The sequence below is a fragment of the Molothrus aeneus genome, chromosome 2 (genome assembly GCF_037042795.1).
Source record: "Molothrus aeneus isolate 106 chromosome 2, BPBGC_Maene_1.0, whole genome shotgun sequence".
Classification (NCBI taxonomy): Eukaryota; Metazoa; Chordata; class Aves; order Passeriformes; family Icteridae; genus Molothrus; species Molothrus aeneus.
In genome coordinates this window covers 30,205,332-30,222,943 of record NC_089647.1, presented here as the reverse complement: position 1 = coordinate 30,222,943, position 17,612 = coordinate 30,205,332, and the positions used below count along the sequence as shown (strand labels likewise).

General features: G+C 48.1%; 1 protein-coding gene across 1 annotated transcript in view; it reads right to left on the bottom strand.

The window, feature by feature from the left end:
• Positions 1 to 12,768: 12,768 nt before the first annotated feature.
• CAPN5 (calpain 5) overlaps positions 12,769 to 17,612 on the bottom strand; it is a 52,475-nt gene continuing 47,631 nt past the window's right edge. Inside the window, exons 12-13 of the mRNA XM_066572292.1 lie at positions 16,389 to 16,525; positions 12,769 to 16,068 (exon numbers count right to left, since the gene is read on the bottom strand). Coding sequence (XP_066428389.1) covers positions 15,886 to 16,068; positions 16,389 to 16,525 — 320 coding nt within the window. The 3' untranslated portion in view covers positions 12,769 to 15,885. The remainder of the gene's footprint in view (positions 16,069 to 16,388; positions 16,526 to 17,612) is intronic.

Below are 17,612 nucleotides of genomic sequence, written 5' to 3'. Positions count from 1 at the left end.
GCTGAATGGTGTTTGCAACCATTTTCATCTCTTCTTTACCTGTACATGAATTCCCAAGTCTTGCCCCTACAAACAGGGCCCAGCACATGACAAGAAAAACTTAGAAATAAAGTCTTTGTTTGAAACTGGGGGTGATTTGAGACATGAACCTTTTAGATTATCTCATTTCAACCCCCTGCCATGGGCAGGGACACCTTCCACTCAACCAGGCTGTTCAAAGCCCCATCCAACCTGGCCTAGAACACTTCAGGTATGGGAAATCCACAGCTTCTCTGTACAGCCTGTGCCTGCGTCTCATCACCCTCACAGTAACACATTTCCTCCTAATATCTAATCTAAATCTACCTTTTTATGTGCCTTTAGTCTAACTCTGACCTGTAAGAGTGACCTTCTCTCAAGATTCTCCTCCTTGGAGCAGCACAGTGCTGGGCTGTACTGGAAACCCTCTTGCTTGTCCTGAGCAAACTGAGATGTCTGGACAGCACTGTGCCAAGATCAAAGCTCAGAACCTGCCTACCTGTGATTCAGAGAAGCCCAATTAGCCTGGACTGTGCAGGCCAGCAAGTGTCAGTGGGGTCACCATGGACCTGCTCCTTCATGGGCTGGTAAATCCCTACTGTTTATAGAGCAAACGATACACACAGATGTGGTGGTTGACTTCAGCCTGGTGTGTTTTACACTGAATGCTTGGATTTGGGAGGAGATTCATGCATGGTACACCTGTTTAGGGCCCGGTTCAGGAGGCTACAACCTTCTGAGCCACCCAGGCTGTGTCAGCCTGCAGCTGAACCACAGACATCAGCCCTTAGCTTAGATGCAGGTGTAACCCTTTGGCAGTATTGCTCAGGCACCTACAAAGACTCTGTTATCTGAAAACAACTCTGTAAAGGTCATAGAATCCTAGAAAGATTTGGGTTGTCGGAGACCTTAAACATTATCTTGTTCCAACCCCTCTGCTATGGGCAGGGAGCATTTCCACTAGATCAGGTTGCTCAAATAGAGCCATCCAACAGGGATAGGGCATCCACAGCTTATCTGCACAGGGCAGCCTGTTGTAAAGGCTTGGGAACCAGAAATCTAAGGAAAGGTGCTCCATTTTACAACAGTCTCTAGATGACCCTCCACCACCCAGACAATATATGGCAGAGGTAATTTACTGAACTTAGCTCAGCTCAGTAAATTAATTACTAACCCACTTCTGTTTTTTTACCTATAGAAATGTTCTCTAAAGGGAGTCTTTACTGCAGCCACTGTTTTACCAACAACTCTAGAAATATATTATCCTGTGTTATTCCTTCTTGAAGCCCAGCCTATTTATGGAGGAGAGGCTAATGCTATCCTCATTTCACACAGAGAGAAACTAAAGCATAGAGTTAGGATGTCACTTTCCCCAAGGTCATGCAATAGAACCAGGGCACCCGAGTCTGTTCTTATGACTCCAGATCAGAATATCTTCATTAAAGGCAGCTCCTCTACTCTTCTCTATCCTTAAATTGGCATAATAGGCAGCTGTCTCACCTCTGCTCTTGTAGGTCCCTAATAATCTGGCCTTGGCTCTCTCCTTTTGGTGCTACTAATGCTGGCTGGAGCAGGGCTTCTGCAAGCTGTTGTAATCCTGTGAGGGCTTTTGTCTCAGCAGGAACCCCTTTGCTGGGATTTTTTTGTGAAATCCTCCTTCTGCCTGCCCTAACACTATCCTCTTATTTTTCACGGCCTGGAGAAATTCAGGGTGGCCCTTCAAGAGACTGGGGTCAGCCTCCAAATGCAAGGGTTGCTAGGATTAAGTGGGTCCAAATCATAAGATACCAACCCTGCTTTTTATGCTAAGACTTCTGCTGACTCCTGAGGTTGTTTTGCTTGAACAGGGACTGTAAAATTAAGTGGAGACTCTGCTCTGCCTTTTCAGGATGCCTTTGGTGCAATCACCATCACACACCTCAGGGCAGCATCAGGCAGTGCTGGGAGACATCAGCCCTGTAATAGTCGGGATGAGAGGGGGACTGACACTCCCTGACTCATTGGCTGCACATGCAAAAAGTCATATTAATTTTTCAGCTGGGGATTCTGAGTCACAGGGGCTGCTTGCTGCTGATCTGTGGCTCTCCTGCTGGGTGTTATTCAGTGCATGGGATGCTCTGCTCTAAAGGGCATCATCTGGCTGAGCTGAAGTCACTCGTGTAGGTCAAAGAGTTAGACTAAAGGGCACATTTAGATTAGGTATTAGGAGGAAACGTTACTGTGAGGGTGGTGAGACACTGGCACAGGTTGCACAGAGAAGCTGTGGATCTCCCATCCCTGGAAGTGTTCAAGGCCAGGTGGGATGGGGTTTTGAACAACCTGGTTGAGTGGAAGGTGTCCCTGCCCATGGCAGGGGGTTGGAATGAGATAATCTAAAAGGTCTCTTTCAACCCAAACCATTCTGTGATTTTACATGTCAGGTGTTGCACAGGCATAAAGTAGAAGTCATTGCATCCTGAAACAGCCTGGATGGACAAAAGGACTGGAGTCTCCAGGAAGTAAAGCAGCTTTGCTCCATGCCAAGTTCCTACCCAGCAAACAGCAGAGCCAGAAACAGATAGAATTTCATCTGTGACAAGCAGTGCTAACAAAAGCCTCATTTACAATGACAAAATTCCAAATAATAAGATTTCTAGATGGTCAGTAGCGCATAGCCCCTCCTAAGAAGACTTTCCTGCAGGTGGGGCATCCATAATAGCTTTCTCACCCCACCTGAGATGGCCAACAGGCAGTGGCATCATGCTGCAGGGCACCAGATTTCTCCCATGCTCACCTGTGTCATTTCAGGAAGTGTCTAGGAACTTTGTTTCCTTGTTACAGCTGAAATTTGAAGTGAACTTGATCATCAAACTACTGTGATTAGGTGACACATCTAAAGGGACAGGCAGAGTGGCCACACAAGCCTTGTTCCCTATGGAAATCAGCCTAGATGAGAAAGCTAGCTTTAATCAGGTCCTTAAATGATTCCAGCATTAACAAACTGCTCTGTTCCTACCCTTTTTTGCAGTACTTTGAGATACCCACACAAAGAAAGGGGTGGCTGTTGATATTTGTTATTTGCTCCTAGCTACACTTAAGAAATTGGTGGTTTCTGGAGACAGGTCTCATTTCCCTGGCTGAGGTCAACATCACAGCTCCACCTGAAAAGCTTGAATTTTGTTCCTTTACTTAATATCCTCTCTGACTGCTGAGCTCAGGGCTGGGAGGACAGGACCTGGTTTGCTACTCTGAAGAGCAGTTTGCCCTGGGAGAAAAACAGATCTAACAGGGCATTGGGGGAGATCTAGAGGGCTTTTTCTAAGAGTAATAAGGCTGCCCTAAGAGCTTTTACCTTCTGTTACCCACCACCCTAATATGTATTGGTACAATTAAGCTGAATCAACTGCAGTCCTGATTTACTTCATCATTTGGCCAAGATCTTACAAGTCTTTTTCCAGCCATGGAGAACTCATACAGACTTTCAGTAGACTTGACTTGAGGAAGACTCTTACACAGAAACTACAGATGAAATGACCACTCCTTTGTTTCTTCAGACCAAAACCTTGTGTGGGCTGTATGAGACAAACCCAGTGTGTGTGTGTGTGGTTTCTGGAGCTCATCTCAGCCCAGAGTAAATCTGCTGGCCTTGATGGCACTGATCCAGCAAAGCTGAGGGATGAGAGGAAGCAGGACAGAAATAGCTGGGGTATCACAACGTAACAGCAACCTCCACTGATGCTGGAAAACACCCAGAGGCTCAGACGTGGGAGGCAGCACTCTGATGTGCTCCAGCTGGACTTGCAGGGCTCCTTCCACCACCTCACCTCAGCACACACGTGCTGTACTCCTCTGTCCCAGTGCAGGAGGTCTGCCTGTCCCCCAGCCTCATCCCTACCTCCCCTCTGGTGATGAGAGGTGCTGTGGTTTGTGGGTTTTCTCTTGCTCCCCCTTCCCTCCCAGCCCCACAGTTATTGTGAGGCTGTTTGAGCTCACTGAGCTTGGTGGGAGCTTTGCCTGGGCTGGGAATTCGATGCCACCAAGAGGCAAAGCATTTTCTTCTCCCACCCTCTCCTGCTACCATGAATTCAAACTCCTGTACACCAATGCACACCAGGCACATGGAAAACTGACTTACAATGCAAGCCTCACCCCAACAAAGGCATGGGTCAGCTCTGGAAATCACAGGAACCCACACACAAACCCCAGCTTTTCTAGCAGAGATCCAGCTGATCAATATCTTTGTGGCAATTCCCTAATGGCTTTCAGGAAATCTGATACAGAACCTGCAAGAAATCCCATTAAGCTCCTCTCTGTATCTGCTGGAACAAAAATATTTTCAATGAAAAAAGAAGAGAACAGGTTTTGTTGTATTTCCCTTGGCCCACATGACACATGGGAGTTGTACTAAAATGATGTGCTGACACTTTATCTTCTCCAAGATAACTAAGAAGTGCAGTGAGGCTGAATCTCAAAAGAATTCTTTAAGGAGGATCTCTAGGCATGAACAACTTTTTAGTGAGTAAATAGCCCACACTGGATCCAGCCTGTGGGCTCCCCACCCACTATATTTCTCTGACAGAGGACGCCTAAGGAGCAGGATAAAAGCAGATGTAGTGGCATTACTCTGCAATGTTCCCCCAGAAACAGTAATTTGCAGCTCAAGAACCTCTAGAGCCAAAAAGGGGTAGTTTTGTTTTTCCTTGCATATACATGCTTTATAGTTTTTAGAGGCTTTTTGTAAATGAAACATGCCCAAGTGCTTTTTTAACCCAATACTTTGAGAATCCATGGGGTTCTGCCATAAGGAACACCAAAGATGCCAGATTGTGCAAACTCTTTTTATCTTTGAGCCTGGTCTCTGTAAACTTTGTTTGATGCTCCCTAATTTTTTTATTTCAAAGGAAAATCTTTCTTTTGCATTTACCATGCATACATAATCTTCCAGGATCTATAACATGCCTTCTTCCCATCTCTTCTCAGCTTGGAGCCTTCGTCTAAACAATCATTCCTCCTGTGAAAGGCGTCCCAGACCTCTGACCATCTTTCCTTTCTCAGAATTCTCCCCAGTGGAATAATTTTTGTTTTAGGTGACTTGAAATGAGATGAATCACCAGAGGAGTGGAATGTGCTCTCTGGACCACAGCAGATATCAGGAGGAACACAGAAGGGCTTGGTCCCAATATTTGGGTCCTGCCCCCAACCTAGCACAGCCCAGAGCACCTTTTCCCTGTGCCCTGGTGTTTTGGGCAGGTGAGTCTGGCTCAGGTGGAAGGTGTTTCCCAGCTGCAACCTGCAAGCCTTAGGACACTAAATCTCAGTGATCAAGGCCAGGTTGGATGGGACTTTGAGCAACCTGGTCTAGTAGAAGGTATCCCTGTAAAAGTCTTTACATTTACATGGAGATGTTGACAGCTACCATGATCCCAGATTTATCTTCCCATTTCCAAAGTCAGGAACAGCTGAAGAAAGTGTCTTTGTCTGATGGGGCAAAGCCCCTTCCAAGCACACCTCCCACTGTACAAGTCAGTGTCAGATGGGGAGAGGGGACAAAACCAGGATTCACAGAGGCTCTGTTCTCCCAACACTCCATGTAACATCAGGCATAGCTTCTTGCAAATCTTCCTTCCTCCACACTCATAAAGGTGGAGACCAGGCTAGTTGTGCAGCAGCAACAGAGTGCAAACCTCCCTCCCAGACACCCGTCAGTCTACAGCCAACCTCACAGTGCAAGTTTTAACCCCTTTTGTGCATGTGAAACTGTGTTCAGGTCACCTGCACCCTGGGTAAATGCTGTGTCATTACACCAGGATGCGGAAAGGGGAGGCAGCAGCTGAACCAACATCCTGGGAAAGGCATTTGCTGGGCCTGCAGCCTAAGAAGAGCTCAATGATTTTCTGTGACTGCTCTGAGGCCGACAGTGGGACCAAGCACTCAGTTTTTAGATTCCAGCTGGACTGAGGTAGAAGCTGCTACCTAGCTGCTCAGGCTGGGCAGGTCTGGGGTAGGGGGGGACTCATCTAACAATGCCAAGATATGAAGGGGTCCCCAGAGACTCATGGCTATGGATTTCTACCTTTTCTATTTTCATTTGGTACTCAGTCTACTTCAAGTGCCTGCTTTTCATTGGATTTTCACATTTTGCACTCCCATTGTGCAGTTGGGCACAACTGCACTCTGCTCTCTACAAGTGTCTGACTATGAGAGCTTTTTATTGGATACTAGGACAAATTTCTTTGCAGAAAGGGTGGCCAAGCACTGGAATAGGCTGCTCAGGGAAGTAGTGGAGTCATCATCCCTAGAGGTATTTAAAAGACGTGTTGATATGGCACTTGGGGACACAGTTTAGTGGTGGACTTGGCAGTGCTGGGTTGAGAGTTGGACTTTATGATCTTAGAGGGCTTTTCCAACCATTGTGCTTCTACAGGTCAGAGCAGGGGCTCTGCGTACAGCTCCAGGCACAGGAGGGATTGGGAGGGTTTTTCTGGGGTTGGTACAGCATAACCATGGACACTGCTGGGGCAGGGCTGTCCTGATATGCTTTCTGGCTCTACCAAGCACATGACTGGGGGACCAAAAAGTCACAAACACACAGGTTTATCCCATACCAGTTTTCGTCTAGGACATTGCCTAGCAGAGAGGAGGGTTTCACAGTACAAAGCTCTCACAGTCTTACGTGCTGTCTCTGCATCCTGCCAAACCTTTGGTACAGTGACACTTGTCCCGCCCTGCTTTGAGAGAAAAAAACATTGGCTCTGCTCCAAGAGGACAACAACTCCCCTGGTTTTCCTCTCACCCCCAAAAGGGACTTGCAGAACCACTATGACTGTGATTGGAGCCAGCTTGGTCTTGATGCGGACAACCAGAAATGTGCCCAGCACTGAGGGCCTGCAGCCACCTATCCTGTCAGCCCCTTTCTGCCAGGCTTGGAAGCTGCCCTCTGCAGCTCCAGGAAAGGCTTTGAAAAAAAACTATTAGCTGACAATGCCTTCATTAATCACAGCATAATCCTTTCCATAGCAACCCAAGGATTGCGAAGTCACAAGTTAGCAAGTGTGAGACAGAAAGGCTGCACAGCAGCACTTGGCCCAGGGAAACTCCATAGCTAGCGAGAGGGATCGGCTGCTCTGGGGAGGGGAAATGAGTTAGAAATAATATTGTCTTGAAAAGAGGGTCATCCCTAGCCAGGATTCGGATCCCATAAATGCCACTGTCCATGGGGAGATCCTGTAGCTCCATGAAGTTACTCCAGTCTCACCCCCAAAAGCCCAAGAAGAGACTTTGGCCCTACATCTTAGTTTTACAGAAGATCAACAGCTTTCAAACAGGTCGGGGAGAGAAGAAGGACAGTTTGTGGCCATCACCACAAAATTAAACACAATTTAGATACACATATTTGGGAATTTGTAAGGGCTCAGAGATTTCAAAGCCACAGGTGAAAACAATTTCAACCATCAATGAAAAGGAGAGAAATGCTGTCCTGGACTTTTTTTTCCTTTTTCTTTTTTTTTTCCCCCTTTTTTGTCCCTCTTTGGTTTTCCTTGGGACAGTTTAGGCACAGGGTAGGAAGGAGATTTCACAGGGTCTCACAGGGATGCAGGTTTTGACTGAAGCTTTGGCAAAGCCCGGTCAAAGCTGCACATCCATTCATACCTTCACTCTACCAGTGCTGGGAGCTTGCAGTCCCTCACCTCATGGGAAGAGTAAGACCCACAGCATCATACAGTGGAGGATGGTGAGGAGTCAGCTTGCAACCACCATGTCCTTGCCATCTTTATGTAATGCATAGGTTAACCCCACAGGGTTGGTTCTTGGACATCCTTTTGCCCAGACTATGGAGAGAATAACTCACACCAACACAACAGCCTAGGGCTGTGAGAAAACCATCTCTAGGTTCTGCCACCTCCTTCTGCAGGGGAGACTTAACAGCAAGGGACAACCAGGCAATCTTAGACCCACTGGTGTGCTGCCTTTCAAACTCCCCCTCCATTTTGCCTACATGGCAGGTCCTCTACCATACATCCAGTCTTCCCAGAGACACAGAGATATGCCAGTTCCACTGTTCCACTTTCTTTAGGATAATGTAATTGTAAATACCCTAGGAAATCCTGGGATTTTTCTTTGGTATTGTGCTCAGCTGGTCCAACAAAGCCCATGTACAAAACAGGCTAACCTATATTTAAATAGGAGAATTAATGCTAGAATGAGTAACCAGGGTCCTCCCTCTACGACGCAAGCTTACATCCGTACATTATTAACAAATCACCAATATACGACAAATCAAAATTAAATATCTTGTTAACCCAAACCAGGCAGCAAAATGCAAACTGCTTTGTGGGAATTGCCTATCCCATATCAAGCCTCAGTCCCTTCCCAGGGAGACTCCTAATAATTTAAATAGCCTGGAAGGTCCTGGGTGCTGCTTACCAGCACAGATGTGACCCAGGAGACACCCCCAAAACCAGCCTGGACACAAGCTGTGCTGTGCTGCAGCCAGGGGAACTTGTGCTGCTCCCTGAAGAGCAGCACCTGCCTGAGCACAGGTTGTGCTTTATCCACCTAAATGATGTGTCTGGAGCTGCGTGAAAGCAGGCAGGGGGTGAAATAGACTGGGAGGACACCCAGGGTCTCGTAGCACTGCCAGTGGATCCATATAGCAGGGACATCCCCCAAAGCCCCTCCCCACGTTTAAGCACATCCAGAGGTGTGCCTGGATGTGACAGGGCTGTGGAGCAAAGGGGTGGAGGGCTGCATGCACAGCACACGAGGGCAATGCCCTCCACCCTTCACTCCAGCTCCTGCTAGGTGACCCCAGCCAAATTAAGCAGCAGCTAGAAATTACCGAGCCGCTAATCCATGCTGCAGGAGCCGCGCTGGCCCGGGGGTGCTGGGCACTGCTGGCAGGTCTGCGTCGTGTCTCTCCCCCTCCCATCGCGCCCAGCCTCTTGCCCAGGTTCGATCCGGCTCGCTGCCCGCAGCCCCGCCGGGGGCACCCCACCCACAGCGCCCATGGCACCCACGGCACGGCGCCCCCCGCATCCCACAGCACCCGCATGGCTGCACCCCGCCCGCCCGGAGCATCCCCGGCTCCCCGGGGCCGCCGGCCCCGCTCCGCCTTACCTCAGCGGGGCATGGCCGGGCACGGCGGCGGGGACGGGCGCTGCTGCCCGGCGCGGAGCCGCGCTGCCGCCAGCACCGAGCGAGGGCAGCGCCTGCCCGGGCTGAGCCTCTTAGCGGGGGAGGAGCCGGGCTACAGCCAGCCCCTGGTGTGCTGTGGGTGTGGTGTGGGGTGTGTGTGTGCGGGCGAGCGTGGTACCTCCATCCCGGGAACCGCAAGCGCCGCGCTCCCGCAACATCCACACTCTCCAAAGATGCGTCCTCCTGCAGCCCTGGAGTCTGCCCCGGTGTATGGTATCATAAAATCGTAGAATGGCATGGGCTGGAAGGGACCTGAAAGATCACCACGGTTCAACCCCCCTGTCATGGGCAGGGACACCTTCCACTAGACCAGGTTGCTCTGAGCCCCGTCCAGCCTGGCCTTGAACACTGCCAGGAATGGGGCAGCCAGAGCTTCTCTGGGCAAACGACCTGTTCCAGTGTCTCACCATGCTCAAAGTAAAAAAATTTAGTCCTAGTATCTAATCTAAATATCCTTTCTTTAAGTTTAAAACCATACCCCTTTTCCTATCACTATCTGCTCATGTAAAATGTTTTCTTGGCACCCATGCTATGAGTTTAGCTGCAGTTTCAAATCCTCGTTGTGCAGAGTCCTGATGGATCCCTAGGAAAAAGTGTGGCTGGAAAGGTCCTCCTGCCCTGTGCAAAGAGGTCTCTGGGCTGTGCAGGGACAGTACTGAGGTCCTGTGAGGTGAGGCCAGGAGCTGACAGGCATCCTTGTTTGAATGCACCAGCCTTGTGCACTTGTAAATGTGAAAACTGGGACAGGAAAACACTTGAGGATCAGGAAACTCAGAGCTGAGGTTTTGCCTAGAAGCTTAACTCTGACCTGGTGACTCCCTGCCCAAATCTGGACTAGTGTCTTTTTTCCTTCCTGCTAAGAAAGGTGGAGTTAGATTTTAGTTGTGCTACGAAACATCACTGAAGTTTCTTAGGTATAAAGCTTGTCATTTTAGCTAGTGGAAGGTGCAAAATATACCTTTATATTAGCAGAATTATCATAAAAATTGTTTCTAAGCTCCACTTTGGAATGAGGGTGCTGGAAATCCTCCTGGGGACCCAATTGAATGTGTTTTTTTGGTGATACTGCAGAAATAAGGAGCAATAAAAGGGAGTCTCCTTGCTTCAAAGTTAACCAGGATCTCTGCTCAAAATGCAGAAGTCACAGCACAGTCACATGGTTCCTTCCCCAGCCCTTAGAAATGCCCTGCTGATGCCCAGCCCTCAGCTGACTTTAAGCTAAGGACAGATGATTTGTGACCACCTGGGGCCATGCCCATGTCACTCAAGCCCTCCTCACTGTGTCAGTACAGCTGGTGTGGGTGTGAGGGCAGGCTCTGGCTGTGTCTGGGCTTTGCTCTGGACCGCATCTGATGCGCTTGGAATCGCTTGGGCAGCCTTGCCTTGTGCCCAGCAGGACCCACATTTGTGTGGAAAGGCAGTGAGGGAGGCTCTGCCAGGAACACAGGGCTGGACTTGCTTCCTGACTGCACCACTGGGCTTGGAGGTGGGATTTGGAGAGTGCAGGGAGCCTTTGGACAACTGCACAGAACAGACTCCAGTGGCTGATCCCTGGCTATCAACCTGGACTATTGGCCAAGGATGTGGCAGCACCTGAGCACAGGCAATGAACACATCCCATTGCTGAAGGCCCTTCCATCTCTGCAGCCCTTCCTGCTGGAAATCCCTCATCCTTTTGAGTGGCAGGAGGCTCATATGGCAGGGAATGCATACAGGTTTAAGGTGGGAAGATCCCGGCTACAGGGGATCCAGGTACAAGAAGAAATTCTTCAGCACCAACATTCAAGCAGAGGATGGATGTCTGTTCCTCCATGAAGATGCTCTTTCAGGTCAAAGGAAAAACCCTAAACTTCCAATTTATCATAGAATCATAGAACCATAGAATCACAGAATCACAGAATCACAGAATCACAGAATCACAGAATGATTTAGGTTGGAAAGGACCTTAAAGATCATGTAGTTCCAGCCCCCTGCCATGGGCAGGGACACCTTCCACTAGACCAGGTTGATCAGAGCCCAATCCAACCTTTCCTTGAATACTTCCAGCATTGCATCACATTCACAGCTTCTCTGGGCAATCTGTGCCAGTGCCTCACCAAGCTTACAGTAAAGAATTTCTTCCAGACATCTGATCTAACCTCACTCTCTTTCACTTTAAAGCCATTCCCCATTTGTTCTGTCAAAACATGCCCTTACAAAAAGCCCTTTAAAAAGTCCCCTATGAAAACTAATGTGGAACTATATGAAACTAATGTTGTGAGCAGAAATCCCTGGCAAATGACCATGCTGGAGGGATGAGGAGATGCTGCAGGATCCTTGGTGAGCCTGGGGTGGATTGTGCTTGGAGCTGTGCACTACTCTATTACTTGCTGCTCATTTCCAAACATGCACAGTCTCTGCACATCTCCCCACTGACATGCTGGGGTCCCACAGCAATTCCAGAAGCCCTATCTCCATGCTGGTGTGCACCACCAGCAGACACAGGCAGGGCTGCAAAGCAACCTACACGTTTAATCCCACTGGCCCAGTACCAACAAAATTGAGGTGTGGATGTTGGTGGGAAAGCACAACCTCCATGCCTACATGATGGTCTGTGGCTTACCCAGGTTTGCACAGACTTTTTTTTAGAATGTGCACAAAGCTAGACTCAGTAAAGCCACGTGGTTGACACCAGAGTTCCTGAGCTATGTCCAGCATCAAGCATCACAGCCCCATAGGTGCCCAGCCAGGTCTACTGCCCAGGACATCCTCCAGGAGAGTATCAGGAGGTCTGGGGGACTGAGGTGTTTGTCAGGCATTCCCCCTAAGAAAGGTCCTTGCAGGATGTTTCAGTGGTGGAGGCAGAGGACTAGGATGCTCATTCCCTAGGCATTATTTGGTGACACATTTTGTCCAGAGGATGATCCCAGAAGCTGAAGAGTCTGGGAAGACTCCTGCAGGCCACAACAAAAGGGCTGTTTCCAGATGTCTGCTCCAGGCTCTAAAGGGTGGGCTGCAGAGGCACACAGCTCCTTCATGCTGCAAAGACTTTGAGCACAGGCAGCTGGTGGAGGGAAGCTGAGATGGAAGCAAAATCCCTAAAGCTTTGGGTCTGTGTGGTACAGCAGCAAGACTGGAGATTCCCATGGGCAGGGCCAGGCTTTTCAAATGCTCCCCATGTGCATTGTGCAGGTTTGTTTTCTGAGGGAAAGCCATCCAAAATCCACTTCCTCCTTCTACTTTGCCCATAAACTCTCTCCCCCCATTTTTATTTTTTCAGCAATCTACAGAGCTTTTCTCCAAGTCAGGTGAGACTCAAAAAACCAAGTTCCCTGCACTGTGGTGAGTCTGGGGCATAGGATACAAAGGTTTATAGTCAGAGGAGGTTACCCATTCCTACCATGGATTTTCTCAGCAAATGTGAGTGTAACCTTGTGTGAAAGACTCATGCAGATCACCTTGCCTCGGTCTCAAAGTCTACAGAGAAAATAATCTGAATGGAGTTTGGTGAATCGAGCAAATTCAAAAGGCTCTGCAGAGCCACCTTGTGCCCATCAAAAGCATTCTGGAAGAACACAGCAGTTCAAAAGCAAGGAGTCTGAATAAAATATACACAATTTATTTATTTATAGGAGGTTTACAGCTGTACAATGTTGGCTTTCTGTTTGGACCACTCTCTGAGCTTGTGCAGCACGATACATCAGTGCCTTTGGAGATGAAGACAAGTCACAGCCTGTTTTAACAGGCAGATATCAAAAAGAAATGGATCCCACAGAGTGTAATGCCAGGCTGCTTGCGACCATTGAAATGATTAACAAAAGAAATGTGAAATCAATCACACATGTGTCCTACCCCATTCATGAGGGACTGGAAAGTGCTTTTCAGACCTGCCCTCCTCTCAGAAAAAAAACAACCCAAAACCCCCTGAATATTTCTGTTTACTTCATTCAAAGATAAAAGGCATCAATGATAGGAATGGCATTTCAGTATTTCCCCTCCCTCATCTGCCCTACAAATAAGAGAAAAAGAAGAGTAAGAAAGGTAATTTTTGTTCTTCCATTGGAAATGTAGGGGAAGAAGGGTTCTGCTCTAACTTTTCCAAAACTTTTTTTTTCTTAAAAAAAAAAAGACAAATATTACTGATATTAAGACAATTTGGTCCTGATATAGAGTGATTTTTAAAGAAGCTATTAAAAAGCTGCCTTTCCTTTCTTTATGGCTTGATTCTCTATAGGGAGGAAGAAGGTTGCCCATGGGTACCAGGGCACCACAACACCATGGTGAGCTTTGGCACTGCTCCTTGGGGATCTCAGTGCCATTTGGCACATGGCAGGGCACTCCTGGACAAATGGCTCTCCTTTGCTAAAGCTATCCATAGCCTGATTTCCTGAGAAAACACGGCTAATGCAGGCAGGCTGGACACCTCCATCTGCTGATGATGGTGCAAAGCTCCTGGTCATGTTCCTGCAATGCCAAATAGCTCATCCCCCTGCCAGGTGAGGTATCTGTGGGCATCCCTCTCACATATCACTCTGAACATAAGCCTGTGAGATCTTCTCGTAAGACCCAAATCATACCTTCTAGTCCCACAATCCTGCTTCCATTTTTTTTCAGTGATAAGTCTCATAAACAAAACCAAGATAAAATCAAAATATCTCTGAATTGGTCTTCCTAAATTCAAGGATCTTCTGTGACTGTGGGATCAAAAAGTTACTTTACCTAACTAGGAGCACTTAAGTAAATTCTGCAAGACACTGAACCAAACTTGGTCCCAGTGGTGGCACCTGGACTTGGAGGGTGCTCAGTGCAAGTCAGGAGTAATTGAGATCTGGAAAGAGCATCATGGGTACCACTGCTTGCCTTTAAGTCCTGAAAAACAAGACCTAAGAACATAAGCAAATTTGGTAAAAAGGCAAACTCTTAACTGCAGGACTGTGAAGATGAGGCAAAGGGAAAAACAGCCCACAAAAATCAATGCAGTTGCACCATCTACTTCTGGTTGCACCAAGAACTGAGCTAGCAGGTACTTTGGAGAACACTTCATCGTGTTTCAGACTTAGCAGACCTTTAGGGACTTAAAAAAAACCCCAAACAGACTTGCAGGACAAACATGAGTATTTAGTAGGACAACCTATAGGAAAAGAAGGCTTTCCTGTTCACTTTTGTTGCAGGAAAAGGACTCTGCCCAGGTCAAAATTTAGGAAGACTAGAAGATTTTATCATATGTATTAATTTCCACTTGCATGCAGGTGACTGCAAAATATTTGCTTAGAAAATCTGACTGAAAAATCCCTTAACTTGCACCAATTTAAAGGCACATGAATAAAACCCCCAAACAGCAGGGAAAAAAAAAAGGTTTGAAACTTGTCCTAGTCAGCTGCTGAAAGGTCAGACAACGGGTTGTTGTTTGGTTTATCTGGGATGGTTTATAAGAAGCCAGATTCTGCCACCCAGTGGAACAAGGAAGGTTAACCCAGTTTTCATGGAAATCAGGAGCAGACTGTAGCCCCAGACACATCCCCGAGGATGCATTTGGGCTGTGCTCCTGAGACTGGCTCTAGGACTGTGCAACTCATCCTCCACAACAGGAGACTGGAAATTAAAGGTGATAGATGGACACTGGTATGGATTAAATATTCCCAGCATTTTCAGGCTCCACTGGGAGCAGTGCTCCTCTAGTACAAGCTAAAATCCCACTATTTTTAAAAAGAATTTGAGAAAGCGAGGCACTGAGAAATGATGCACTGTAGGCAGCAGTACAGATGGAGCTCATGGAGCGAAGCTCCCCATCCCTTGAACTTGACACTTTGGCCTTCAGAGGAATGAATCTTCTCTTGCCTAAACACTGAACTGCCCCAGCAGACAACCCATCCCAGCTCCTGGGCTGAGCTCTTGGAATGGGGACGGCATGGAGACACAGAGACAGCAGGCACCATGGGAGTTCAGGAGGCACCCACAGGATCTGGGTCCAGACTGATTCAGAAACCTGACCCAGAGAACAGTTATCCCATCACAGCTGTTGACATCTTTCTATACTTCAGAGTTGCGTGGGGCTGAACAAGACTTGGGTGGAGACAGCTTGTCCCCAAAATGATGGAGCCTTTGGTCTTGCTGCCCCTGTGGATTTGGGCTGCCTTGGTGCGTTTTCCTTGCAGCTGCAGTACGCAAACCTGTACCCAAAAATCACCCAACAGGCTCCGATCTGTTTGTCCACTTCTCCTTTGCTCTGGTGCCTCCACAGATAAGTGATTACATGGCAATTTCAGGGGAGACAGCTCCATGCACACTACTCCTAACCCAAGCAGACACACTGAAGATGCACTGAAGCAGCTGGTGGGACCGTGGTGGCCACAGGTGTGCATGGTGACACGTGTGTGTGTGCCAGCCTGTGTAAACAAACAGCCCCAGGGCATGATGCTCTGGCTGTCAGGACACACAGCGTGCTCACAGCGATCCCACAGTGCACGTGGCAGCCTGGGGGGCTGCAGAGGACGCCAGCAGAAGGATCATTGAGGTTCCCCAAAAAAAAGGCACCATTTTTTTAACATTGAAAACACAAGATTGGCTCCTTGGAGTGGAATGCATGCATGGTTCATATACACTTTGCAGATGGTAGGTAGGCTCTGTGTGTCTCTCTCTATATATATATATGTATATGTACGTGTGCATGTTTATATTCACATATGTGGCACCAGAAAAGTCACCCTTAAATACTCAGACATTAGTGAGGATGTTACTGCTGAGCAGCATCACAGCAATGGTTCCAGGGAGATCGTTTGACCTCCTGTTCCCCCTGTCCTGGAGGTGCAGCGTGTGCACCGACTGCCGGTCACTGGGATCCCCCGTGAGCACCACTTGGCCCAAGAACTCGTCACTTATCAAGTTGTGGTTCCAGATCTGTGGAAACAAAACAGGGATGAGGGCAGCTCCTTCAGGGATGCAGCCAACCTTCATGAACTGGAGAGAAGGGGTTACTGGGGACATGCCCTGAGCTGAAGCCAGGGAGGTGGTGAGGTGTGGGGGTGTCACTCTGGTAGTGAGAGGGGTGAAGGACATGCCTTTCCCAGATGCCATCGTGGTGGTGAGAGGTTGAGCTGCATTAACTAATGATGCTCAGCCTGGGGAACAGATCTGCTATGGACAGTGTGAGGAGAGGCCAGGGGGTCCAAGTGAGAGAAGGTCTCCATCCCTGAGCCCACTGCTTGCCTGCCAGGTACCTGAACAATGATGGGTTGTCCTGGCTTCTTGCGGTAGAAGAGCCCTTTCACGTCAAACTCTGGTGATACCGTGTTCTTCTTCACTGGAGAACGAACCTTCTGCCCTTCACACTTGATGATCACATAAGGATCAGCTCCTGAGGAGAGAAAAGAGATTTTTTTTCTTTGTTGTAGCTTCTGTAATTCCATAGAGTCCTTTTGCAGGGCTGTCATGCAGTACTTTGCCTCCATATCCTACCAGAGGAGATGGATATCTGCCAAAGGGTTTGTAACACCCCAGATGAAGTCCATGGAGCTCAGCTGTTTGACTCAATTCAATTCTATTAGGTGACATTGTTTCTAGGCAGCAGGTGCTGATGGACTGCTATGAAGCTGGGGAAGGGTCTGGATGGAGCACAAGTCTGATGAGGAGCAGCTGAAGGAGTTGGGGGGGGCTCAGCCTGGAGAAAAGGAGGCTTGGGGGGACCTTATCACTGTCTACAACTGCCTGAATGGAGAATGTAAGGAGGTGAGGGTTGGTATCTTCTCCCAGGAAACAAGCAACAGGACGAGAAGAAAGGGCCTCAAATTGTACCATGGGAGGTTTAGACTGGATATTAGGAAAGCCTAATTCATCAAAAGGGTTATCAAGCACTGGAACACACTGCCCAGAGCAGTGGTAGAGTCACCATCCCTGGAGGAAGTTAAAAGATGCGTAGACGTGGCACTCGGGAACATGATTTAGTGATGGACTTGCAGGGCTGAGTTAAAGTTGGACTCGACAATCTTAGAAGGCTTTTCCCACTGAAACAATTCTATGATTCTATGAAAGGGCTGCCTCTCTTGTCTCCATATTCTACAGGAACACTCCTTCATCACCCCAAACTCTTCTGACCACTGCAGTAAATGTTCCATGGAGGACATCATCCTACTCAAACCTCCTTTCAGCATTTGCTCTCCTAGAGGCAGGCAGAAATAAAACCATGGAGAAGAGAAAGAGGCTGACACAAGGAAATACCAGATGGAGGATGAAGTTGGAGGACCAAGTTCATACTACCAGCCCACAGCTGGAGGGGACCTGAGCTTCCAGGAGAAGGGAAGAGTCTCTCATTAGTGAATACTTTCACCTTGCCAAACAAGTGCTTATTTTGGGAATTTCAGTAGAGAGAGAGAGAGCTATTGCTATGGAAATCTAACTGCCAGAATGCATTTTCTTACCATGAACTTTAGTGGCTATAATGGAAA